This window comes from Apis mellifera, linkage group LG14, assembly GCF_003254395.2.
Source record: "Apis mellifera strain DH4 linkage group LG14, Amel_HAv3.1, whole genome shotgun sequence".
Taxonomy (NCBI): Eukaryota; Metazoa; Arthropoda; class Insecta; order Hymenoptera; family Apidae; genus Apis; species Apis mellifera.
Genome location: NC_037651.1, coordinates 2,695,694 through 2,723,424, shown reverse-complemented (window position 1 = coordinate 2,723,424; position 27,731 = coordinate 2,695,694). Strand labels below are relative to the sequence as shown.

Sequence of the window (27,731 nt, the reverse complement as noted above, 5' to 3'; positions counted from 1 at the left end):
TTTAAGGGCAACTCTGAGAAGGACACTTCTCAACGTGAATGCTGTGCATCGGTGTATTGCCTCGAATTTACGATGCTACCTGATGATTTGTAATAATTAGTTTATGGAAATGAATAATGCGCATTTCATCTGTGGATGCAAGATGTATTGAGAAAAAACTTATATTATATTTCCTGTATCTTTGAAAATGAAATAAAGTTATCGTTGGATGTTCCAATAATTATAATACTGTTAGCTTCTAGAAAAGGATCTCTTAGGATGACGTTAATGAAATTAAGAATAACATCGTCTGAAGATTCGCAAGCCTATTTTCAGAATTGTTTTGAAAGGAATAAAATGTTGAGAAAAATAATTTCTCCAGAATAAATGTAATAAAATTAAATTGGATTAGATAATTTTAGAACGGAAGGCAAGTTTGCGAATTTTATTATCCAGTATGCTCCACAAGGGGACAAAATGAATATTTTGGTGGGCAATTAAAAAATTATGTTGCATGCGTCACTTCATCACTGATATAGTCAAGAAACAATAGACTATTATTTGTTCTAGAAGAAATTAAAATGTTTAAGGCGTCAAGATGGGAAGTAATACGAAAAAGAGATTAGGAAATCTTTATCCAAGAGGTTATACATAACAAGTAGAGTTATTATAATAAATGAAAATTTTCTATATATCAACAAAATATCAACAAATTCTCCAAAATCCAATCTCTCAAATCCAATCATACCATAAATATATTCGTACATCAAATTCTATCGATTCAATCACTACACCGTACTTTTTCCTTTTACAGGTTTCATAATCATCACCAACCAAACATCCCTGTATCCCAAAAACACTGGCATTCAATCAAAAAAAAAAATCTTGCAAAGCTACATCCAAACGCGCCACAAACCAAAAATACCAAAAATCACCATCGAATTTCATTACTCCAACCACCACGTTACTTTTATTTCCATTCCCTACGTACACCAAACGGACATCCCTTTACCCCAAAACCAGACTCCCAGACCTCCGTTCAATCGCAAAAACGAAAAGCCCGCCGATCGGATATCCAGTGAACGTCGAACCAAGTCCCGGTAGGCGTGCCCCGAACGTGCAACGCCCACTGCGAAGCGTCGAGTTGCCAATGAAGGAGGAAGGGCGTGGCCGACCGATAGGACCCCACCGGGAGCCCCCGTCAGTCCCAACGAGTCGATAGTCCCCCTTTTTCCGCGGGGGGGGAACAGAAAGAGAAAGAGAGAGCCACCCATTGCTCTCTGGGAGGCAGTTGAAGGGACACGAGGGGACCGGTGGCCCCACAACTGACACGTTATTGCAGCGGTACCTCTTGTAACGAAAGCCACGCGTGCAGCCTGCTTGTTCCTTTTCTTCCTTATTCGTCGGCGATCACCCCCTTTTGGCTGAGCCAGTTTTTCCATCCATTTTCCACCCTCCCCCTTTCCACCCTAAGCAACACGGTCCGGCGCTAGTGTCGAGCGTCGTTCCCTTTCATCTTGACGCGCGCGTGCCCTGCCCCCATCGCGAGCGGCCGATGTGCCCCGTCTGTCCTCCTCCTCGTCCTCCACCTCCGCCGTTTCGTCCAAGCAGTCGTTTTGCCTCGGGCCAACAACGGTGACGGCCCTCGTGCTTCTGCCTGTCTGGTAGCACGCACGGTTTCGCGGTTAGTGAAAACGGATAGTTTGTGTTTCGTCTCGCGGGTGAGGATCGAAGTAAGTGACAAAGAAGTAAAGGAAGATAAGTCGGCAACGCTGGAGTGTAGAGGATTGTTCGACACGAGGGAAAGATGGACGTTACCAGCGGAATGAGGCCCATTTTCGGTGGATACCCGTTTCAAGGTTGGTACTGTTGTTGGCTTGGTTGTCAAATTTGCTCGAGATTTTCAGATTGTTGTTTTATCTTTTTGTTTGAACCCGAGTTGTTACATTCTGTTCTTTAAATTATTTTGTAATTTTGTTTGAGAAAAAGGCATGATTTATTTTTTGAACATTCGGTCCAGTTTCTCTTTAGTTTTTTCAAATATTCTGGATCATTTTTTAAAAATTGATTAAATATTCCATGGTATACAGATTATGATGATTATTGATTGACTGTCTAGATTGATTAGATTATTTTGCTGTGATTAAAACACAGATAAATAGAATAATTGATTTGATCCGATGATTCTGTATAAAAGAACTGGTTTTTTTAAATGGTTTTTTAAATACATTATTGAAATATGTATAAGTATGATTCACTTCTGGTTATTGTGGTTATTGTTTTAGAAGAATAAAGTTATGAAAGCTCCGGAAAAATACAGGATCTCTGTAGAAGATGTTCCCTTAGCCTCTCTAGTATACGGATACTTAAAGTTTTCTTTGAATAAATAAAAGAGATAAGAAATATTTTTTTGTTATGTTAATTATAAGTTAAGAAATAGGAAAAAAAAAGAAAAAAAAAGAAATTTTGGAATAATTCTTAATCCTAATTAAGAATAGAAATAAGATTGTCACAGGATAATTTTTCATATGCAAAAATATGAGTTGACAGAAAAATAACATTTCTATGAAACTTGGTTTTTTTAGAAAACCAAATTTCATAATTATTGATAAATTATTTATATGAAAATAGGAAAAAATGTAGAATAAAATTTTCCCATTGAAAAAATCATTGAACACGGATAATTATCTTATAATTTTCAATTTCAAAATTAAAATTTTATCCTACATTTCTCGTTTATTTTTTTATATCGACAATTCATTTGCATTCCATCGAAAATTAGCCAAAATTCAGTTTACTTAAAAAAATTTTCAAATTTTATTTGAACTGCAAAACGAAACGAACAAATTTTATTCCTTTTTTTTTAATTCACCTTGCACGAGAAATCATCTTGAAACATACAAGAAGAATAATTTACAAAAGGCATAAAATCGGCTTTCAAAGAGTCAATAAAACCTAATTAGTTTGCTTCCGATTATTAGATAACTAGATAGATATTTATCTAGTTATATTAAATCCAATAAGGAAAAATCTTGCCTATAAACATCTTCCTTAATCATTTCTTGCATGGTTTTCAGAGAAAATATTCGTTCCTTAATATAAACATACGCAATCAAGAAAAAAATGGGAATACCTGTTTCAACGATGAAAAAAGTGAAAGGAATTTATGTGACATTTGCATGACACGTGCAACAATATAAAGAGTTGCTCCAGTCATGCGTAACTTCTTTTATTCAATCAGACGGAATACCTACTATAGGTATAAGATACTGATCATTATGCATCGTAATTTTGATAAATTCATTTCCTTGCTCGTTGCACACGGTAAGAGCAAGAGCAAGAGTTCGCAAAGTTAATGTACCCGCAGTGATTACTTTACCCTCGTCACTTGATAAATATTCAATATTCGATCTCTCTGAATGTTAATTAGCATTTCTATTATATCATTAGAGGAACTCTTCGTATGGTAGAATTTTAATTAATTGTTTCGTTAGGATTCTTTACTCGTGGATAGTGTACAATACAGATGTCAAAAATGTTGTTAAATATGCTGTTTATGTTTGGAAAAATATTTAGTTGCGTTTGTTCCTGTATTTAGAGAGTGATGAAATCTAATAATTGTTGTCTTGAGTAATAGTAATTGACGGAAATAAGTTATAAATAATAATTATAAGTTATAAATTATTCTTCATAGTTTGCAAAAAAAAAAAAGAAAAGAAAAAATTGCAAAATCTATCTACCTATTTAGCATCCACTGTTAAAGTATCTTATTTAATAATAATACGATGTTTGTGAAAATATGATGAATTCCTTAATTCTTTAGCGACTAAATTTTTTTAGACTGCGTACAAAAAATTCCCTTTTCAATTATTATTATATGGTAATGGAAAAAATATGTTTTTTGCAACACTGTCGAAAAAAAAAAAAGAAAAATACAATTTTTTGTCGTCAATTATTCATAATAGAAACACATTTTTTTCACATGTGTAAAAAAAAGAATTTAACTTCTAAATTTATCCACCTAATATTCCGAATATCTGAAGATTTTAAATATCTATCTCTGTACGTAAAGCCTATATAAGAATAGTATTTATAAGATTATGCAATTATGTTAAAGAATTTTTTTTCATTTTCCAATTCAATTCTTCTTTAAATTTCAAACCCGAATATATTTCAAATAACTTGAAAATCCATCGATAAAACGATATTTAACTTATATAAATTTATCGTTCTTATCAATTTAAAAAATATATATATCGAAATTGATAAGAATAATCGATTCTAAATCATAATTTCTCCTGTTCTATCTAATCCAAATTATTAGGATTCAAAATTGCCATGCATCTAGATTATCATTTATTCCTCAAATGAACCATATAGGCAACAATCTCACGATTGATATGCAAGTCCTTTGCTCCAGGAACTGTCCGATTTCCCAATAGCAGCACAGGCTTCGTAGCAACAATATTTTAGCAGCAGGCTTTTTCACCGCTCGTACGTATGCGAATAGAGTAAACTCGCCAGCGTCGGGTATTAGAAACCCATCATTTGCGCAATCCGTTGCACAACCCTACTAACTTTCATCCTGTGACATAAGAGACACATACTTCCCTATCTTTCAGCTTTTCTCGATGCATTTATTGTTACGATACAAAGATTAGTGGAAAATATTATCCTCAAATAAAACATTAAATACCTTCCTATTTTGATCATCATTTGATAATTAATAATACGTCTGACATTTCGTAATATCATCGACAAATTTGAAGTTTTATATCGCTTTTTTCCTTTCTGCTTCGTCTTTCCTCTGGCTAAATATTATTAATCGTTAAAATATTAACTATACTATCCTGTTAACGCTTTGAGCTTTTCTTTAAATGCTTTTTTTAACGCTTTCTTAAACATTTGAATGCACGATCGATTTTTATAAATTACAGCATGAATTATATAGCAGATGAAAATTCCAAAGTATTCGAAAATTTTGAGATATTTTGAGGAACACTCTCGTAACGAAATCATGCTGATTTTCTCATCGATTCCTCGTTCTCTTTCTCAATCCTTTCAGATCTATTCTCTGATCAGTTGAATAATTGAATATTATTTTATCCTAGAGGAAATCTGCGCGCGATCTCTATGAGGAATCGGAACGGATTAATTTGTATGTCTATTAATCTTCTCGGCAATAGGATCTCAAGCTATTAGACTCGTTCATCAAACTTTTGTCATTGACGGTTTATGATCGAGCCTTCACTTTTCAATTAATTTTCTCTTTTGACAAGAAAAATTGCCCGATAATGAAATTGAATCCGCGATAGAGAAGCACAACTTTGAATAAATTCGAATGATCTCGATTGAAATATAGATGTTTTTAAATTAATTATTCAGTTTCAGATCGACAGTGTTCGAATCTTGTTTCTTTATTTTTTTTCTTCTCCTTCTAAGATAAATAATGCGTTCTTCGAAGAAGATACTTTGAAATCTTACTTAACTCTTTTGAAACAGATTTTTCTTTTGGAAACGAATATATATATAATGATTTTTGTTCGATATCAATACAATATATTTTTATGAATCTGAACCAAAAGAGACGAAGTTTAAATAGAGATTTACTTTATTCTTCAGATATTGTAATGCATATTATAGTTTTTATATCTTTTGTAGATTTTTGTATAATCATTTTTTTCAAAGCAAGATTAATCTCATTCTAGATATATAATAATGTCTCGATAAATCTGTAATTGTTTCTGTATTAATAAAAAAAAATTGTAACAAGTTTAAATTCTAAATATAAATATCTATGTTACAAATATATAGATTATAACGTGTTATTAGATCTCAAGAAAAGTTAAGACGTGCTTAATTGCCGCATACGTAAAGCAAAATTAATTAATTAATTTGACTTGGCATAACAAGTATTATAATTTAAACCAGGAAATTGTTTGATTAGAAATGATCTTAAACGCTCGAAGTCTAATCTGTATGAAAATAATCCCGTTATTTCAGAAAAGTTATTATCCCGCTATTAATGAAAAGTAATTGGAAAAAAAAAAGTGATTTTATAATAGGAGTAAAAGTCCAGTACCATCTACCATGCTATTATCTCGTAATCTAATAATAAATTATGAAACATTGAGAGGAAATAACTTGCACTTACAAATGATATAAATATGAATGTGATATAAATTCCATGGTATTTTTAAAATAACATCTTACAGCAATTATATTCCATAAAATAACCATAACAATAACATCGGTATCTTTAATCCTTTGGAAAGTAAGAAGCAAACACGTCTCAAGATATCTCAAATATCTCTCTTACCATACGAAGAGTAATAGAAAATAAGATAATATTTTGCAAAAAAATAACAAAAAGGAAAAAGAAATTGAAGTACGATCGAACGATCGATTATCTACTGTAGGTAATATCGAAACTATGATCCAATCCCTGATTGAGACGTTCACGTTCCACGAATCGAATGCATAAAGACTGATGAAATGTTCCCGACAGGACAGGGACGTATGAATCAATTGGGAGGCGTTTTCATCAACGGTCGACCTCTCCCGAATCACATACGGCTAAAAATCGTCGAAATGGCAGCGGCTGGTGTTCGTCCCTGCGTGATCTCGCGGCAGCTTCGCGTTTCTCACGGATGCGTTTCGAAAATTTTGAATCGATACCAGGAGACCGGTTCCATAAGACCGGGAGTGATTGGTGGTAGTAAGCCGAGGGTAGCCACCCCTGAGATCGAGGCGAGGATAGAGGAGATGAAGAGGGACAATCCTGGAATTTTCTCGTGGGAAATAAGGGAAAAACTGGTGAAGGTAAGGAACTGATGAATTTTTCTTGAAATCTTATATAAATATATATATAATAATTCTTTATATATATTATTATTTCATGTAGTATCTTTTTAATTTAATTATTTCTTTATCCACATTGATCTATTATTGATTTCATTTTATTTCATCATACAAAATTAGGAGTATTTTGCAAAACATCATAATCCTGTAGATATCTCAGAGATATAAAATCTTAATGTACCATTATCACATCGAAATTTATGTCATAATTCAAATTCACAAAAATTGCATTGCTATGAATAGAAAGGAAAAATTTGATTCAGCCTCTAAATATTTTTAAATACATACTCTGTATTATATTTCTGCAAATATAAATACATAACCAAATTCAAAAACTGTCACATCTCTTCTAATCAATTATCAATTTTCTATTATCAATCGAAAAACATCATCGTTCAATATCATAACAATTGCAATCTAACATCGATACTTAAATTTTAACCAAAAATAAAATATTCGTTTCTTTGAATATTTTACACCCTCTTCCATCTCGTGTATTCTCTAAAAGAATTTTTTCAACAATCAAAAATCATTCTGCATAAACGCGTGAACGTTCTTAATCACGTATTTCAAATTCAAAATATTGTCGTAACTTTCTCTCCAACCAGATAAACGGGTAAATTTCGAGGGTGGGGTTTTCCACTTGAGGAAAACATCGAAAGGCGTCGGTCGCCCTCTCGATCGGGGGTGGACGTTTCCGCAGGGTCCCCATATCTCTCGAAAGATCGCGAGTGAGTGGGGCTTTTTAATCTTGTGCACGAGGCGTGCACAAGGTGGGCAGGGGTGTACGTGAGCGCCCCGAGGCGACTCGCGTGTCCTTTAATACGTTACTGGCCGCCGCCTACACCCACGCCTCATTGGCGTAACGCTCCCTCGTTCGTGCCGCGATTTTCGAGTATGCAAAACGACTTTTCCAAGAATAGCCTTCTTCCGTGTACGGCCGTTTTATCTCGACACCTTGAAAAATCGTAAGCATCGGCCGGGGAACAACCACGGATACGGCTGAAACTCTCTCGCTCAGGATAATAATTTTCTGAGGATGGATGGATGCTCGATAGGCGATTAGAAAAATCGTGATAATGGAAAGGCGTGAACGAGATGCACGAGCTGTTAATCATCTCTTCCTAAAGGGGAAGGACACCGGAGACAGTAAAGATCGTGTTGCAATTGGAATTGTTTAAAAGAATTTTTAAAATTGAGGATTTCTAATTAAACTTTTCTAATTGTTAAAAAAAATTATTTTATTTTTAAAAGTAGATTTTACTATCCGTTTTATAAAATCTAATTTTTGTAATCTTTGATCAAAATATTTGGATAATAACAATTAACAAATTTTGATATATCTCTTTCGAAGAATAAGGGATCATCGTAGATTTCATTCCTTTATAAAATAATAATTAATGAAATTTAATGATAAGAATATTGGGGAAAAAAAGTACAACAGTAAATAGATTACATATTTGACACGAAGATTCTATAACATGAAATTTGATAAAGTAAAAAATAAAAAAATATCCTGCACCAATGGACAAGTCCCATTATTTCTCCCATTATTTACATATGAATAAAACAACAAAATTAGTGTCAATCTAAGTATCTCGCGTATCTCGCGAAACCCTATAAATTCTCGAAGTTAAAATTTCACATTTTGGCTGCACACCCTCTCCACCCTCCTCGAAATTCGCATCGGCCACCGACGATCGGTCCCAACAAAATCAACAGGGACCCAATAAAACCAATAAGAACCGATAAAAACCGATCCGCGATGGAACCGATCCACGTGGTACAACCCCAAAGCCGATCCTCGATAGAGAGATAAATCGTTGGAGGCTGGAAGAGGAGAGGTACGCTCCGTCTCGAGGCGCGGGAAAGACAAAGAGGGGCGTAGAAGGGCACAAGAGGCCGCGCGTGGAGGCAAGCGGAGAGGCGGAGGACGAAAGAGGAAAAACGGTTTCGTGAACGCGTACGCCGTTGCAGAGAGAGTCGTGGAAGCAAGGCGGTCGTGGCCGGCATTAATACGGCATTTAATGTTGGAAGGGGGCGTTCCTGGGCCCGTAGGACCCGGGGCGGCATCCATCCTCCTCTATCCACCGCACCAGCTCCGTTCTCCTCGCGTTAACCGACAGAGAGGTCCGTCTTTCTCGCTGCTGTCATCGCCCTGGACCCAAAGCCTCGGCCGCCACCAACGGGCACAAGGATCGTTATTGTTTCTGAGATCGCCGATCCGAAAGATAGCCATCGACACCGACGACCCCCTTTTTTTTCCACCTCTTCCACCCCCTCTCAAGTATGTACCCCCGAGTTGATCCACTTTTATCTCTCGTCAGCCGTGCCTCCTTTTTTTTCTTTTTTTCTTTTTTTTTTTTCCCTCTTTGATCCTCGTCGAACGCGTAGAGACACGATTCTTTCAGTCTCCATCCTGGGGGGGATATTCTACATTTTATTCCTTTTTTTTTTTTTTTTTTGCTTCTTTTGATTTTTCTGATTCGTGATAGGTAACTCGCCACCATATTCTTGATTCTCTCTCGAGCTCTCTTTTATCGGGATAAAATTTTAAAATTTATCCGATGATCGAGGAACGATTGATCGATGAGATAAGGGGGGAGGGATATGAGGAGATGTAGAGATTGGAGATTTTCACAGATTTTCAGGATGCATTTAGGTGAGAATAATGAATTGTGAAACTTATTACTCATTGGTAAAGAAATGAAGGTTCCTTTTTTTTTTTTTAATTAACAATTGATTAGATTAGATTTTTAACTGTAGCTGCGACTTTGAATTTCTTCATTGCTATTATTAATCGGTTCCATATTTAATTAGTTTTTATTTTATTGTATGTATATTGTACATATATTCTTGGTTTATTCTCGTTTATGATTTATGAAATATAGACCAGTAGCGATGCAATTAGAATATTAATTTGTTTTTACGGATTTTTTTACTTCATTTAATTTTCTCTGGGCTCGTAAAACGTCTATTAGATCTAATTGGATTCCAGTATTGAGTATAATATCGTGTTGAGAAAATTGACAAAAAAAAAAAAGTGCATTTATTTTGCAAACGATTGTACAATTTCAAGAAATATTCTTGGAAAAATTTCAAATTCTCAAATCTCGAAACACAGATGAACGTAATTATAGATACACATAATTTGCAAGAATATTTCAAATTATTTGAGATTGAAATATGAATAATAATTATGAAAAACTAAGAATAAACATATAGAAAATTCCTCATTCGTAATATTTCTCTATTAATTCAAAATCTACTGCAATTAACGTTCAATGTTTGTTTATAATTTCAAGATAAAAATCTTTTACAATTTTTAAACAATAAACTTATCTAAAAAATTTATAAATTTCACAAATCATCCTATAACGTATCAATGCCTCAAACCTATAAATATAATCTTTGCTTCTAAATATAATCTTGCTATCAATGATTTCTTCATTCTTTTCACTCTCAACCAAAACAACTGCACCCAACAATAGAAAATGCTGATAAAATTTGTCCAGAAACGAATTCGAGACAATTTCGAAACTACTCATGCTGTCAACTTTTTCGAGCAAATCTATTCGGTTTCTCGCACGCAAAAATAAAAAAAAAAGGAGAAGGAAATAGATGAAAAGACTTGGCGATCTACCTAACCGTACTATCGAAGAATTCAAGCGTAGTAAATACTTGCACATAACGGTGCACAACACGATGTATAATAACGCTGAATCTCAGCGGCGCAAAATGTATATTTTACTTTGAAAATGATCGCGCGAAATTGTAGTGCAGTGGGGTGCATTTGCAAATCGCAAATGCCAGGCAAAGTGCAACCTACGATGCGCCGGCAGCGAACTCGTGTTGTCCCCAGATATATTTTTTTCTTCCATTTAAAAGAGATTTAATAGTTTGAAAAAATAACAACACCCGTTTAAAAGCGAAAGCAAGAAGATTAATATATAAATTAATTGTTAATTATTTTATATATATACTTCTCTAATATTGCTTTGAATTTTTTTAATTAATAAGCAAGAAAATTTGAACAATGTTATTAAGTGGGAAAATAAAAGAAGCATCCTTTGGTTGGTTTTTTAAAAATTCATTTTTGACCAGATGTATTTTTGGTCCAGCTAAATTTCAAAAAATGAGTTTTGAAAGAGTTATGGAATTCTTTTTACATGGATATTTCGTTTGTACAGGAAGGTTTCACGGATCCTCCAAGTGTCAGTTCCATCAGCAGATTACTTCGCGGTGGACGACCTGGCGACGATGGAAAAAAAGATTACACCATCGATGGAATATTAGGCGGTGGTGAGTACAAAATGATAATTTTACATATTAATATCGAACCACGATTATTCAGCAATTAATATCTTTATTAAGACATTAACGAGAAAACATTTTGTTAATGTTTCTCGACAAATTTAAGATTTATTACCTAATATATTTTCAAATTTCTGTTGTCAAAACTATATAATAATACAAAAAATTATCCGAAGGATGATTTAAATTTGGCGCGCATTTCATCGTCCAATCAAATTTCACATATGAACATTTCACATTTTGTATTCTACACTTCAACAATCTGTAATAAAAAAGAAACACTTTTCCAAAAGTTTTCATTAATTAACATTTAGAAAAACTCTCTTGTTATAAACGAAAAATTTCTCATCCAAACGAAAAGGCACCTTAAAAATTCCACAGCGTCCCAAAACACGTAATTGAGAAACCCAAACGTCACCACGTTCTTCTTCTTCTTCATCTCTTCGACGACGTCGCAAGACGTCGAGGCGTCATCGAGGCGTTAATTATTCATTCCCACGGGGAATGGAAAAAACGCGAGTGAATAGAAACGAAGGCCGAGAAGCGATCACGATGAGTGCGGCAAAAAGAAAAAGAAAGGCGATATCGAGAGCGAAAGACGAAAAAAAAAAAAAGAAAAAAAAGAAGGAAAGAAGAGGAAGGGATCCATCGTCGGGGAGGCAAGAGCTTTTAACCTCTCGTATCTGAGAACGAAGTTTGACGTACGCGAGCGTGTGTACGGGACTTTAAGTCCGATCCTACATCGTCGGTTAGGCGAACGTTAGTCCGAATGAGCCGGGAAGCCTTCAGGATTTAATCTTCGGTGGGCGTGAGCAGGATTAGCCAGGTTGCCCACACGTCCGACAAACGGATTACAGGAGTGTCAATATCTTACGGGGCACGCATTATCCCTCTTCTTCTTCTTCTTCTTCTTCTTCTTCTTCTCCTTCTTGTCTTGTTGTTCTCGTTTCCTTTAGTCTTCTCTCGTTTCCCTTTTTCTCATTTCATTCCGCGGAATGGACCCTCCCTTTTTAGTGACTTCCTTCTTGAATTCTTGCGAAGAATTTATTTATTTTTTTTTTTCTTCTTCTTTCTTGTTTTTTAATTGGCGAGAGAAATGGAACGGAGAGTGAATGATAAGATGATGAGGATATGGACAAGTGAAATTTATTTTTTATTATTACCATTATTATTTATCAGTTTATTTATTAGTATCCCTCTAGAGAAGAAATTTATACATTATATGTTGAATTTAAATTAATTGAAAATTATCTAATTTTAAATTGCCATGTCCAATCCGAGGAAAAAAATAACAATAGGATAAATAGCGTTCTCTAAAGGTTAAATTATATAACATCGTGGAGCCATTGATGCTTTTATACGCTGTCATAAAAAATAACCTACATCAAAGAGGTTATATAACATCATTTATAAAATAAAATAAAAAAAAATTATTCAAACAAATATTCTCCTCAATAGAATAATAACAAAAATTTCTTTCTGAATTTTAGGTATCGAAAAAACCTAAAGTTTATATCTTAAAAAAACCTGAAGATGTTATTATTAAACGATCTAATATTGAATTAATATTAGATTCACGAATCTATCATTCTCTAGAAAGATTAATTATCAATCATCGAGATGAGTTAAGAACCATCTTTATACCATATTTTCTATTCTCAAAAAAAAATTCTGTTTCAAAAAAAGAAATAAATAATATTTATCGCCGACAAATCCGACGAAACGTTCAATAATTCGTTCGATAAAAATTTCAAGCGTCGAAAAAAAGATCCCCTATTTAATCCTAATAAAAATCAATTAAAATTTATCTAACAACAATCCACCATTCCCCGTCGATAAAAATTCCTTAACAACCATCGAACAGCACGATCCCGATTGCTAAGCGACAACGAGTCACTGCCCGTTGACACGAGGCGGGAATTTGTTTTCGTGAGTGATACAGGTAGACAAGGAGGAATTAGCGGTACAGGTGTTCCGAAGTCTTAAAAAGTCTGACCGTTCTGGCGCGTTGCCGCGGTCAAGAAGGGGGCAGAGAGGGAGAGAGAGAGGGAGAGGGAGAGAGAGAGAGAGAGGAGAGAGAGAGAGAGAGAATTCGATGAGGAGGGGGATGGGGGTCTCATAAATAAAAATAGTCTGCGCGAGCGGGGGAGGAAACGGGAAGAGGATGAGAGAAACGAAAGGCGGTCGACGAAACTGACGGAGATGGAAATATATTGGTGAGACGCGCGTTTATTTTTAGAGAGGGAGGGAGAGAGGGGAAGTGGGCCCAAGAGGGAGGGAGTGGGAGGAGGACGGATAGATCCTTCGATCGTGGATCTTGGGGAATGCGAGGAAAGAGGCGAGGAGGCAAAGGGACCGTGGGCCCTGCAAGGGTCCCGCGGAGATCAAACGGGCCGCCTGCCACACGTCGACAGTGGTGCTCATTTATGGACCCCCCCATCGCATCGTGACACGTTGCACGAGGTCTATTGATGAGTAACTTCGAGGTTTTCTTTTTTTTTTCACTTTTGACGAGAAAGACAATGGGATTTTTATCGTCGAATTATCTATTGCGAGGGTGTGAAGGAGAAGGGGAAGGGTGAATATACGGATCAAAATTAGACGATAGAGATGGAAATGGAAAAGTTTTGTAGGTTCTCTGCATTATCTATTATGCATGATAGTAAACTTGTTAATATGGTAGTGATGAGTTTAAATAGAAAGTAATTTTACATAATGACTCACGAATGTGTTCAAAGTAGTGACTTTTCGTATATTTTATGCCAACATGAAAATATATGTGCTATTCCATCGTGATAATGGTAAGACTCGTAATCCTGGCATTAAGGAATTTGAATGAGATTGTCACCATAGTGTTATTGTTGGAAACGGGGAACGTCTAAGAATGTAGATTAAATTTTGCACGATAAATTAAGAAATTGTGATTAATTAGTAGAGATATTTTGAAAAAAAATTTCGATCGAATTTCAGATCAAATATATTCAGATTTATTATTTCTTCGTAATTTTTTACGAAATGAGCGAAATGATAATATTTATCGATTATCTAAATGAAACGAATATTTTCAACAAAATTATTCCGATCAATGCCAAAGTATGATAATTAGATTTAAGGATCGAGATAACAACAGACGAATATTAATAAAATGCGAAATGGGACAGGTGTAAAGTCGAGGGCTGTTCTTAAAGCATTCCCCGAGTGTTGCCGCCCGTTTTAAAACTGAACCCCTCAATTAGAGATATCCATCGGCATAGACTGTGCTCAAGCATTCATCGACCCTGCATAACGATCGTCGTTAATGCTTAATATCTTTTAATTAAAAGTTAATCCATCAAACATTTTTTCACCGTGGATCGAGATTTTACAAGAGCACAAGCTTGTAATTATTATAATAGCAACTGGGGTTGGAACAATCATTACACACATCTGATTTTAAATAAATATTTGACTAGAATAATTTAATTTATTCGATTCACAATTTTTCAAGCAGCTTTTGCAATGCAAAATGTTAAGTTGTTTATTTTCTAATATAAATTTGTGGAAAAATTGTGTTTAACAATGTGGAATTTGGAATAATATTGAAATTTCTTTAAAATATTATTTTTAATTTTTAGAAGCTACTATAACCAAAACTTCAAACACTTTGAAGCAAATGTTGTTTTAAGGTGATTTCCTTTGATGATAGGTTTCAAGAAGCATGTATCGGCAAACTATGGCCCAAGGGTCAAATCTTACCCTTTGTTTTTCGTATGGTTTACGAGTTTGAAAATAATTTTTAAAATATCAAGAAAAATGTGTTTGTTATTATTAAAAGATTGAATTAAAGGTAAAATAGAATTATGTATCAACATTAATAAGTAAATATTTATATATAATATATAAATACAAATATTTTCAAAGCAAAAGTAATACACAATTGAATTTTTTAATTTGTGAAATTTAAGGATAATCTTTTACTTTATCACTTTTGTTTTAATAATCTTCTCTCTTTCATCTAAAATTATCACAAATAATTTCGAGTTCCAAATAAAGGAATTCCAATTGATCCTTAACTTTTCTTTTTACCAATTAATTCCTCGTTTAAACCATCATACCAAAACCTAAAACTATCATCTCAACGCAGCATGTTTGACAATTTGAAGAAATTTTACACCCTTTAATCAAAAATTCCAATTAAATCTACTTTTCCTTCACAATCAATTCCTTCGATTAGATTATCATTTAAAGCTTTCTCAAATTAAAAATTTTTCAATCAAGATCGAACAAGGTATCTCATTCTAAAGAACAGAAAGGACAACGAACGAACGAATTTCAACCGTGGACGTTGAAGAAATACGAGAGAACGGTCGTGATAGGGAGCACCTCTGAGCGGATATACTCGTACAGCTCGGCCACGAAGGTGTCGGTCGAGTATAGGTGTCGGCAAGCGAGCAGGAATGACACGTAGCCTGTGGCTTTCTCATTCCTTCTCATTCCTTTGGCCGAGGCCGCCGACGAGGGATTAGCCTAATGGGTCCTGACCAACCCCTCCTTCTCTCTCTCTCTCTCTCTCTCTCTCTCTCTGTTTCTCTCTATCATTTCTCTCTCTCTCTCTCTCTGTTTCTCTCTATCATTTCTCTCTCTCTCTCTCTCCCTTTTTTCCTATCTTTCTCTTTCTTATTTCATATGTGTTTTATATATATATATGTATAAAACACACACACATACATATATATATATATAAATTCATTCTGATCCTTTACACCAGCTCCGACCTCCTACGTAATCGGAACCAGCCGACACGATGAGCAACGCCGCTAAGTGATTCACAATCAGGTTTATTGATTGTATCGATGATCGACGCGCCGCTGAGAATCCAAGACATTGATTTAACCGATTTCTATGCTCTTTAACCCGCATGCTTAGCGATCTCACTTGCTCGATCTCAAACACGTAATTTCGTAGCTCTATCTTTGTTATTTTCTTTATACGTTTTTACATATTTTATAGATCGAAAATATATCTCGAGTGGAAACTCGAAATCACGTGAATTAAAATAATAAAACTGAGTGAAATACAAAACTTGTAAATATCTTTAGATAGATAAAATTAAATGTAGATAGTTTGTATATTTCTATCTTAGTTGATCATAGTCTTCTAGTGATATCTGAGTTGTCAAATAAGATCAAAGAGATTAAAGTATGAAAATTTTGTTTCGTGAACTATTAAATAGGCAATTTAAATTCGCCATTTTTCACAATCCAGACGTAACAAAAACATATACAATGTCTCTTAACATTTTCGTTTTATTCGATTCTTATTCTTTAATATCGATCAAAATTCGTATTCATCTTCATGCACGGATTAAAATACGATCGAATAGTAGATGTTGACCCACGAAACAATACAAACTCATTAAACAAACGTATATTTAAATAACGCAAAAATATCAAGCGTGGACGGTGATTGGAACAAAGTTGATCAAAATGATCATTGAGAGAGACACGAGGCAATGAGGATTGAAAAAGAATGGGAGAAAATGAGAAGGAGGGCGCGGGTCGAGCGTGTCAAGAATGGGAAAAAAGGAGCAATGTCAAAGAAAAGGAGCAACCTGTCAGACGCGATATCAAGCCGTGCATCTAATACGTTACGCTGTTGCGCTCCTTGTCACGTGAGCACGTAATCCTTTTCATATCGAGAATACACTGGCCCGATCCGTGTAATGGTTCACGTTTGATTGTAATCTGTGAAAACATTAATGCAACCGGCCAGAGATTGAGCCAACCGGATGAAAAGTAGTCGAGATTACGTCAAGGTGTGACACTGTGAGAATTTATGGATTTAATGAAATCCACTTGCCTCGAGTGGAGAGAAACGTCAAATTATAAAAGGGGTAAAGACGTCGTCCGTTTTGGAAATTTTTTGAACGATTTTGATCTTTTGAAATTAAAAATGTAATTAATAAAGGTGTAATATTATCGCGAATAAAAGTTTAGTAGAACGTGATCCAATATTTTTGTTGTTGTATCTTTGATTAAACTCGATTATTAATATTCGTGTAAAGTTTGAACGATTTAATATAGTATTCACGTTTGAGTGATTAATCCAATATTATTATCATTTTATCAAGTTTACGAATCAGATACGTAGGTATCTACTACTAATAACCAAGTTTTGCCTTAAAATTTCACAATAAACGTTGCTCAGGCATTGCACCACCAGTGAAAGAAAATGATAGTGATAAATCATTACGGTACATAAACCTCGTGCGCCGCTATCTTTGATTAGGAGGCACACTTTCTAGGAATTGGCAATTTGCAAACTGCATAATAATTCGCAAGGATCAATAATTTAGCAAGTTAATGTACTGTAATAACTTACGAATTATTAATTCTATGAGGTATAATGACAAAGGAGAAAATAAAGAATATTTGGTTAAAGCACATTAGATTTAGTACTCTATTATGTCGAAGTATAAAAGTTTTCGTGACATCACAGATTGCACACGAGGCAACATCGGGGAAGTCGAGTGACAGTATGAAATGAAGTTTGACAGTTACACTCATCTTCCTTTCTACACTTCTTCTTCGTCCATTCTGTGTTCAATGTCTTCACTTAACTCGACTTATCCTTTGTTTCGCATTTTCACAGTTCGCTAACTAAACTTCTCTTTCATTAAAACGCCATTTAATTAAAATTTTCAATTCTCTTTGCTTGGTAATATGCTAATTATATGATGAAATTATTGAAACTATTGAGATATTGATAAAAAACTTAAATGAGTACAAATGTAAGTCTCTTAAATCTCCAGTAATAATAACCAGATAATCAGATGATTCTTTTTACTATCAAATGGTTTAATATTTATTTAATTATTTCTCTTGAAAACAGAATCGTAAATTATTCATAATATTAAAATTATTATTACGTTTTAATGATTTAATTTTTGTGTTTATTAATTAAACACATCTTAATATGAAATTAATACTTGGACTTTTTTTACTCATAGTAGATATCTTTTTAATGTTAAAAGAAAAACATGGGTTTTTTTTTCAACCTATTAATTGCCTGTAAAATTTCTAAATAGATGAAAATCATTTTTTATTTTCTCAATTACTGATCAATTATCAAACTAAACACAACTATTTTGATGTATCTATATATAATATAAAATTTCTTAATTTATTTATAAAAAATCAAATCTATACAATCACTACAATAAAAAGAAATTTATCGTATTATACATAAAATAATATTCGAATATTCAAAATATTTTTTGATGATATCTAACCCCATTTATAATTTTTTAAATCTTCCTATTTCGTCTTTCTATTTCTCTGAATCTTTATAATTTCAGAAATATTGAAAAGAATACGTAAAAAAAAAAGTTTTCGTTATTTTTTTCCTTTTTTTCCTGGCAAAAGACGGAAACGACTCTGCATAATCCTAAGATCCGAGCTTAAAATTCCTTCGTGCGATTTTCATCGTGGACAGACCACCGTGCTCGCGGTTAATGATCCTTGGGCGGTGACTCCTTTACAATTCCGAAGAGTACCTTACTTGCTCTGATTTGTACTTGAAAAAGTAGGAAGCCAGGTCGGCCAGGTCGATACGTCGACAAGAATCATCTCTCGTGTTGACAACTTTGGTCCCATCGGCCACTCTTCTTTCTTCCTTCGCTAGAACGCTGACAAGACAAATTATAACGTTCCATGCGGTTATGTGCCAGTTTAGTAGTGATTTCTCGAGAATATTATTTCTCAACTATTATTCGAGGCGAAGTGACAATTATTTACACATTTTTTATTTTATACCAATGATTTGAAACGGTGTGAAAATCTTGAAAACTTTGACCGAGAAGAGAGAATTGATTTATTACGAAATCAAGTATAATTTTTCCGATTCTTTGCGATTTCCTATTCCGATACTTATAATTGAATAAATATTAGAAAAATAAGATAAACGATTTTAAATACCCGATAAATCATTGTTTACGATAAATTTATTTCATAAAGCAAACGTTTATGAACCTACAAGAGAAACTACAATTATGTCAGAATGAAAGATAGAACTCTCTTTCCAGAGTTAAAAATCCAAAAACTCATAGGCAACCCACCGACACCCCATGATCAGACAACGCGTTTCCCTATTAAACAATCGTATACAAGGCTGCCATGACAGCCCCTGTTTCCCTCCTCGCCCCGCAAGAGGGAGAGCCGTTGACAGGAAAATAAAATGCGCTCTCGGATGTCAACCGCTTCGCGGCTCATTGTTGGCATTTCGAAGACATTTGTTACCATTTAGGGGACCTCACACACGGCACTAAGACCCCCTAGGACCTCGCCAAGAGAGAAAGGTGGGATAGGGAGGGACCGGCTAGATTTATAACCTACGAAGGTGCGGCACCTTTTCCACCATTCAGGCCGCGATTCGACACGCGGAAAGCAAAAGGGAGGCGCAGGAAAGCGGCCATTCTCTCCCCTGCGACACAACAGGATGCAGAACAGGAACCAATGTTGTTTGCCCACCACACGTTTCCTCCCCGCTTTTCCGGATTTCCAGTCATCTCCATCGCGACTCTTCCGACTCGTCTCGATTCCGATCCGATCGAGGATCCTCACTCTGTGAAAATTCTCACTATATTATTGCCAATTCTATTTTTTCTTTTTTAGAAAAGGATTGTTGATCGAGTGTGATGATAAATTTTATTTGTATTCAAGATCAGTAGTTGTAACACAGATGTAGATGAGAGTGTATTATTCAAGGAACGACGTTAAAAGGGGAATTCATTGTTGAAAATCGGTAGGTATATTTATTAATGAAAGAGAAATGAGACAAGATTCGTTTGATTCTGTACTTTAACTTGTTGAAAACAAGTAACAAGTATTAAATCTATTCAACAGAGGATTTTAATAGGTACCTATAATATTTATAATTCCAGATACAATATATGGAATGTATGTGAAGTATTATTATAGGAAAGTTATACGACTGCTTACTGTTTGTTTTCGATAAATATTACAAGTTATTTTTTACCTGATCAATTTGAACAATCCTAACTTTTATCCATCCTTATGCAATTATTAATTAATTAAATTCGAATCTCTGAAAATATCCATCAAATTGAATCCATCCAATACGTCAAAATACATGTAAAAATAAACAAAATCCAGAAAAATTATCGTTCTACTAATATTATATAAAAATCCAGTTTATCCCTTGGAACGAGAGAGGAACGAGAATTAAAGACTAAACGAAATTATCCAAGACAATCTGTACACGGATCTGGGTATCTAGCCATTTTACAACTGTTGCAAGAGTTTGTGTGCACCGTGGTGAGGTTTCGTTACATATACAGAGCCTCGTTCATATGTAAACGTACAGAACTTTGCTCAGCGGGGATGCTGACCAGCACATTTCAGGATGACGTTGCTTCGAAAGAGATATTTGCTCTCGACACCGCGGGCCCTCTCTAATTGATTACACGCATCTTTTCACGCGTTCTATTCAACCAATCGCCTCTCTTTTCATCTCGATATTGATTGTGCCTATCAACGAGTAAACCCGACCGACAGCCAATGATCGCCCTCTATGAACCGGGTAATTCACCGGTCAAGGCATTTGTCGTGCGTCAACCAACGTCGTACATCAGCTTCTGATAGCGCAACGTCGAATATTCCGTTTCTGTTTGCCTTGAGGAGAGGAAAGAAAGAAAAATGTACAATAGGATAGATTAAATTGATAAAATTCCTTGGCAAGCGGGAGGAATGTCCTTTAAATCCTTTAAAGGCTTCTGAAAGGGAATTTGGCGGAAAATGGGGAATTTTTAGATTTTGATTTTTGTATTTTTTTCTTCTTTTTTTTTTTCTTTTTTGGATCGCTGTCTTAATCGTTGATTAAAACGAAATTAAAAAAAAAGGAAATACGATTTTTAATAATTAGATATTTATAATGTCGCTGTAGAAAACGATAATAAGTATTTTATTTAATTATTTACATTATTCATGCTTAGAAATTCATGTTAATTACTAAATAGATATAGCATTTCCATATAAATAAACTTATATTTATATTGCTGAATCGCATTTGAATAATTTTTTGATTATTCTATTATCCGTTGTATCTCTTTTATCTTATTATACGAAAAATATATAGGAGATTTTATTGTATTTGTAATATATTATTATTTCTTTAAGTCAATCTTTATTGAATTATATTATCATTTCGAAAATTACATTATCGTTTAAAAATATTATTATACTTTAACGAGACAATAGAAGAAAATCTTTATACGCGTGTTATTTATTTAATCCTCAAGAAAGAAATTTGAATATTTAATAGAAGGATGAGACAGTCAGCGTCAAAAGTCACAATTCATCGATACATTAAAATCACAATTAGAATATCAGAACAGTGGGACGAAGATAATTTATTAAAACGAGATTCATTCATCAACGAGTTCTCGTTAAAACTTTAACATACGGGCTGCAATTAATCGATCCTTTGACAGAAGATCGTCCTCCTCCTTTTGGCTCCAGTTCACCTGAAACAAAATTTTAAAAAAATGTTAGCAAAGAGTCTTTGTGATTCGATGTTGCTGTAGTTTCTTGAAATTAAAATTCTCATTAATAAATATCTTCATTATTTAATCAAATTTCCATTATTAATCCAGATCTTATGATTTATCATAAAACAAATTTTATTTTTAAAATAAATTCACCAAGCACCATTAATATAATTAATAATAATTTAAGAATTAAACCTACACACAATCTCTTCATTAATACAAAAGATTCCAACAAACGAAATCAATACCTTCCCTTAGAATAACAGAACTTTAGCAAAAATTTAAACAACATCGAGAACAGATCAAAACAATAGATACGTTCGACAAGTCAGTCGAAGAAATGGAAAATGTGTGTTCCTCGATTCGATTCGAAGGCTACCGATGGAAAAAAAAAAGAAGAAGAAGAAAAAATGTTCTCGCGTTGAACACGAATGACAAGAGGATGACCACGGTGATCCCTTTGGCGGCACCTTTGCCGTACCGTACGCATTTCTCCTATGACAAACGGAAGAATGGAAGAATGCCTCGGAGACAAGTTGCATTTACAATAAAGCCGACGGACACCCGGTTTAAATTCCTGTCACCTCGTCGCGGGTGAACCGCGGACCAGACTTGGACAGGCCACGAAAAATCCTCGTCGATATTTCACGTCGACCCATTAAACAGCTACCACCACCGATCATCGAAACCGTTGCCACGTCCCGTGCATCACGATGACACCTGGTCAATGACTAGGAATGATAAGAATTGCCTTACCCGAAATTTTTCGTGATGACAAGCCGCCACTGCTTGGAGTGAACTTTCTGAAATTCGGTGATCCTTCAGTGATGAACGAACTGTTTAAAAAAATTTAAAAAAATTGTATAAATTTGTTGATTAAGTTTAAATTAATAAACTTGGTGAAAGGTTTACTTTTATTTGACGAAGAAACGAATGTCGACGCGATAATCTTGAAACGTGTCAATTTTGAAAAGGTTTTTATTATAAAAATTGAGAAACTTGCTTATTAATGTTAATTAATGTTAAATGTAAAATGAATTTATTGTGTAATGCATGTAAGTATGTGAAATTGTTGGGATCAAAGATTTTAAAACTTGTTGGGCTATCTGGGAAGAGTAGAGGGGATCAAGTTTTGACAAATGTGATGCGGCTCCTAGAAAGTGGAGGCACTTCAAAAGACCGCCGCTGGGAATACGGCAAGCAAATTGCACACTTCTGTCGCATCCTTGGACGTTTCTTTGGCACAAAGTGAAAAACCGCAGGAAAAGAGGGGTATTGTTCATTGCGTGGCAACGATTCGAGGCAGGTTCTACTGTCGAAAAGGCAAAACATGACTCCGTTGCCGTTCTTACAGAAAAAAAAAAGAAAAAAGAAGAAGAAGAAGAAAAAGAATTCCCTCTTTTCTCAAATGACACAATGTCGGTACCTTTGTGGCTTTTCCGCGTTTTCATAGATTCAAAGATTTATTGAGATAAAGCAAACATATATTCGAGAGAAATCAGAAGATAAAAGTTGTAAATTATAGTAAATTGTGTAACAAGAAATTGTTAATTTAATATAAAATATAAAACGTGCAGTCATGCGTTTCATTCTTTCTGCGTATCGAACAACGCCCTAAAATTTTTCGTAATTTGACGTATCTTTATATAAAAAAATTCTTTTCGTCCAAAGAAAATTTATATATCGTAAGAATTTTAATGCAATTTGTAATAAAAACGAGGATCATTTAATAATCGCAACAATTTCTTAAAATATTTCAAAACACAGTATCGTTATTGTTATAAAAATTTTTGATTATATTAATAAATAGGAATAAACAACTTACCCAAAAGAATAATCTTACATTTTACATTTTTCCGAGAAGCACGCCAGAACAAAGCCAGGCCACGAAGCCAGAATTATCCATCGTTAACCAACAATTTCTAATCGCGTAAAAATTTTCTTTTCTCGAAACCCATCCCCAAAACATCTTCCTTCGAACAACCAAACACAGAAGAGCGTTTAACAAATGTCTCTCCCATTCAACAATAACTCCTCTCAATTTTTATATCCTCTTATACGCGCCGCTCATTGTTGCATCTCGATTCGCCAAATCATCCCCGTTCCCTGTTCACTCGTGCGTCCAATCTGCGTTCCTTGTAAAAGAAACAACAACAATATATATATAAACAGGCTCAGAGAAATAAGCCAATAAAGGTATGACCATCACGAAATGATCGCTCGAGTTTGAACAGTTTTTCGCCCCTAAGTTCGAGTCTCTCTCTCTCTTTCTCCATTGTCCCGCCGATTGTCCACCATTATCGTCCAATCGAGCGTCCACAAGACGCTCTATTGTGCCTTCGATTTCTGTCAAGAGTGGCCGTCTCGAGATCACGTCTCGACGATTCCATCGTAAAGGATGGAGAACGGAATCGGTGGAAATTCAGGCGTTTTTCATTTCGAACGAAGTGGTGGCTCGCGTGCTCTTTTCGCCGGCGAGAAAATAGAAGAAGAAGAAGAAGAAGTGTGTTATGACAGGGAGCTGTTGCTCGCCTCCATTCGATGGAGATTACTATGATGTTTGGCTACCTGCGGATTTGTCTCGTCGAGCGGAATTAAACGGCCGAGGAAAGGCTGTTTTGGCCGAGGTCACCTGGTACTGATATATCGATTTATGAGGGAGGAATTGGAGATCCCAGTGGAGAGACATAGTTTGCTTTATTTAATAAGTTTTCTTGTCAAATGATTGTTCGCTCATTGTGCGTCGGCAAAGGAGAATCGAAGGCTCGACTTGAGAAAAAATATACGTATTTTCTTGATCAATGTCTCTTTCTTCAACGTTAAGAGAATATACAATTCGTAAATTATAACCAATTATAAAAGTGTAATCCATTTAAAATTAAAATTCCATGGAAGCAAAAATGAATTGATCATCCGTGAAAGTTTATCAATTGTTCGATGTTGAAAGTGGAACAAATCGGTATAACGCGAGGCGAATATAATGATGATAAATTCCATGATCCACAGGCCGGTGCGGCGATGAGTCCGATACTGAAAGCGAGCCGGGTATTCCTTTGAAACGAAAACAACGCAGAAGCAGGACAACGTTTACAGGAGAGCAACTGGAGCAACTGGAGACAGCGTTTCAACGTGCTCAGTATCCGGACGTCTACGCCAGGGAAGAACTGGCCCAGAGGACAGGCCTCACGGAAGCAAGGATCCAAGTGAGTAATTAAAATATTTCGCAAACATCACAAATATTGCTTCTATGTTTCAACAACAATCATAGATTTTCAAATTTTGTTTTCCTTTCCTCTTCTTTTTCGTCCAGCATAATGTCAAAGACCTGAAAAGAAAGAGGGCCATTGTATCATCTTTGCAGCCCTGAATGACGAAAACTTGAGTTGAATTCTTCTTTTCAGAGAATAGATAATTAGACAATGATGAATTGACAGTTGAAACACAAAACGTTTTGGTGTTCCAGGTATGGTTCAGCAATCGCAGAGCACGATTGCGAAAACACGCTGGAAGCATAGCTCACTCAGTGGCAAGCCTACCTCTAACACCCTGCCAATACGCCAGCCACGAGCTCGCTCAATTACCTCAGGTACCTCAAATACCGTCTGGAATAGCGCAAATACCGACCACGTTGCACCACAGCCCGACCACGTTGCAACAAACGAGCGGAGGTGTTCACCAAGTGCCAGGAAGCAACGGGCAGATGTCGGCCACAACCTCCGCCGCCCAGGTGCCCTCCACTATCAGTAGCGCTCTTCAGGGGCACGCGGTGTCAATCTCCGGCCACCTGAGCTCGTTGCAGGGACACGCGATGCAGCTTGGACAGGTACCAACGATTCAACCTCCTGCTGCTCACGGGGCACCCACCACCCTTTCTCACAATCCAGGTGAGTTGCTCATTATTTCTATTCGAAAGAAGTTAATTTATTATTTTTAAAAAGGAAGAGTCCCATCTCTTTCTTCTATCCAAATTAATTTTCCTTTCCATAAATATATATATTACTTCTTGTTGAGAAATTTATCACGAAAACTTTCATCTTTCCTCTCAATCCTTCTAGACATCCTCATAGATACACACATTTTTGAAATAAGAACTTTTAGAAGAAATGAATTTCGATGAACTACGTTGATATTTGGAACGATCATTCTTTGCTTCGAATGAAATGAAAATCACCATCTCTGGTGATTCTCTCGTTTCTTCGAGTTAATGTTAAACTCGGGCCGAATTTCGACCCAATTACAGGGAACACGGATTGGTCCAGGGCGCAGCTCGGTTGGGGACAGTTCAATCACTTCCAAGGTGAATACACGTCGAGTCATTCGAGTCATCAGCATTCCTCGCACGCGAGTCATGCTGGTACACCGTCTTCTGGTACCGGGAATTCTGCATCGGCGGCGGAATGGTACGATCAGGGCTACGATTATTCCCAACACGCTCAGCTCAACTATCATCGAAGCGTGGGCGGCATATTTTAACGGGGCAATGATTGCACGGGCATTTAGTAAAAGTCAGTCAGGGGTATCGATCGATCCCCGTTTCGTTCGTTTCATGAATTCACTTACGGTTCCGCCATGCCTTCCCACTCATCTCTTTTCGTAAGTTAGGCAGGTTCCAATTCTTTCGACTCGGCCAATTGATTATCGCCTCTCGATCCCGTTTTTCCTTTTCGAGTGGAAATTAACGGTAACGGGAATGGCAGACAATAGCAGACCGTGGATGTTTTTATGCAAATGTGAATTTTTATATAAAGAAGAGAAATTGATGGAAAGAAGATTGATGGAAGATTAGAATGTTTAGATGTTAGAATTTTTCTTTCTTCTCGTATATTTTTTTAATATTTTCGATAAATGCATAAAAAACACTTTCGACGGTCTTCGATGGATGCAATTCGTGGATTTCCAAACGGTGAGTCAGTCTATGAAAAGTACCTAATTCTTGAACGATGGCTGCTAAAGTATTTTTATTTGCGCAATTATTTTCCGTGGAAAATATTTGAGGATAATTAAATTTTTTTTTTTAATGTAAATAATTATAAAATTCGATGCAATACGAGTTCGAATAAACGACGCATTTCCTCCATGGTTCAATTGATAATGTTTTTGAGTCAAAGAGTAATGTATAGGATTATAGGAGAGATATTATTTATTAAATTATTAATTGTTTATTAATTCGAGAAATGAATATTGAACGTGGAATTAATTTTTATCATTTTTAGCTAATAGATATTCGTTGGAGATAAATTTTGGTGAGAGAATATACGGTGAATGTAGAAACTCTAGAAATTTTTTCTCATTGCTCATTAATTAGGTAAAAAGGAGAAGATTTACAGATCGCACGAGTTTTGTCTATTGTAACTATCTATTTTTGTAAATAAATCAATGTACATAAATATATTTTTATATTTTTAATATTATAAATAACATTGATCGATGTAAGGAATATTTTTTATAAGTAGATATACAAAAGAAAATATTTTATTAATTTTTATTGATCTTATTCTTCTCTGAAAACACTTCACTCCATTATCCTCCTTTTATAAAATTTTAATAAAGAAGTTTCTTCAAGAAAGAAGATGAAGTATATATTGGTGGATTGTTTAACAATTACAAATGAGGTAAGTTTTTTCAAATCAAAACATTATTTAAATATTAAAAAACAAAATAAACAATATATTGTTTCTTATACAATAACAAAATTTTATCCATGATAAATAAATTTCTATGATTGATATTCTTGTATAAATTATGTACATGTCTTTAGAAAATGAAGCCATTTTGTAAAACTCTCTTTATAAAATAAGAGAATGAAAGAGAAAGAGAAAGAGAGGAAATGTAACTTTACCTTACTCTATTCTATTATTACATTATCTTTAATCTCCTATTCAGGTAGGTCGTGAATCACATATACGGTAGAAATGGATCATATCGTTTTTCACATGGCATAATTTAACAATGATTAAATACGGAAGTAACACAATACGTGAACAAGATATAATTTAATAAAAATGATATATATTATTTATTGGATAAACAT

At 34.9% G+C, this 27,731-nt stretch overlaps 1 protein-coding gene across 1 annotated transcript; it reads left to right on the top strand.

Moving 5' to 3' along the window:
• Positions 1–1,160: 1,160 nt before the first annotated feature.
• On the top strand, positions 1,161–27,046 carry LOC411374 (protein gooseberry-neuro-like). Its single transcript, XM_006559295.3, has 6 exons — positions 1,161–1,838; positions 6,488–6,801; positions 11,031–11,142; positions 24,707–24,903; positions 25,164–25,584; positions 25,941–27,046. The coding sequence occupies exons 1-6, from the start codon at positions 1,787–1,789 to the stop codon at positions 26,171–26,173; spliced, it is 1,329 nt and encodes a 442-aa protein (XP_006559358.1). The 5' UTR covers positions 1,161–1,786; the 3' UTR covers positions 26,174–27,046.
• Positions 27,047–27,731: the final 685 nt, after the last annotated feature.

Coding starts and splice junctions, on each gene's coding strand:
- LOC411374 (XM_006559295.3), top strand. CDS start 1,787: ATGGACGTTACCAGCGGAATGAGGCCCATTTTCGGTGGATACCCGTTT. Junction 1,839..6,487: donor CGGTGGATACCCGTTTCAAG/GTTGGTACTGTT, acceptor TGTTCCCGACAG/GACAGGGACGTATGAATCAA. Junction 25,585..25,940: donor CACCCTTTCTCACAATCCAG/GTGAGTTGCTCA, acceptor ACCCAATTACAG/GGAACACGGATTGGTCCAGG.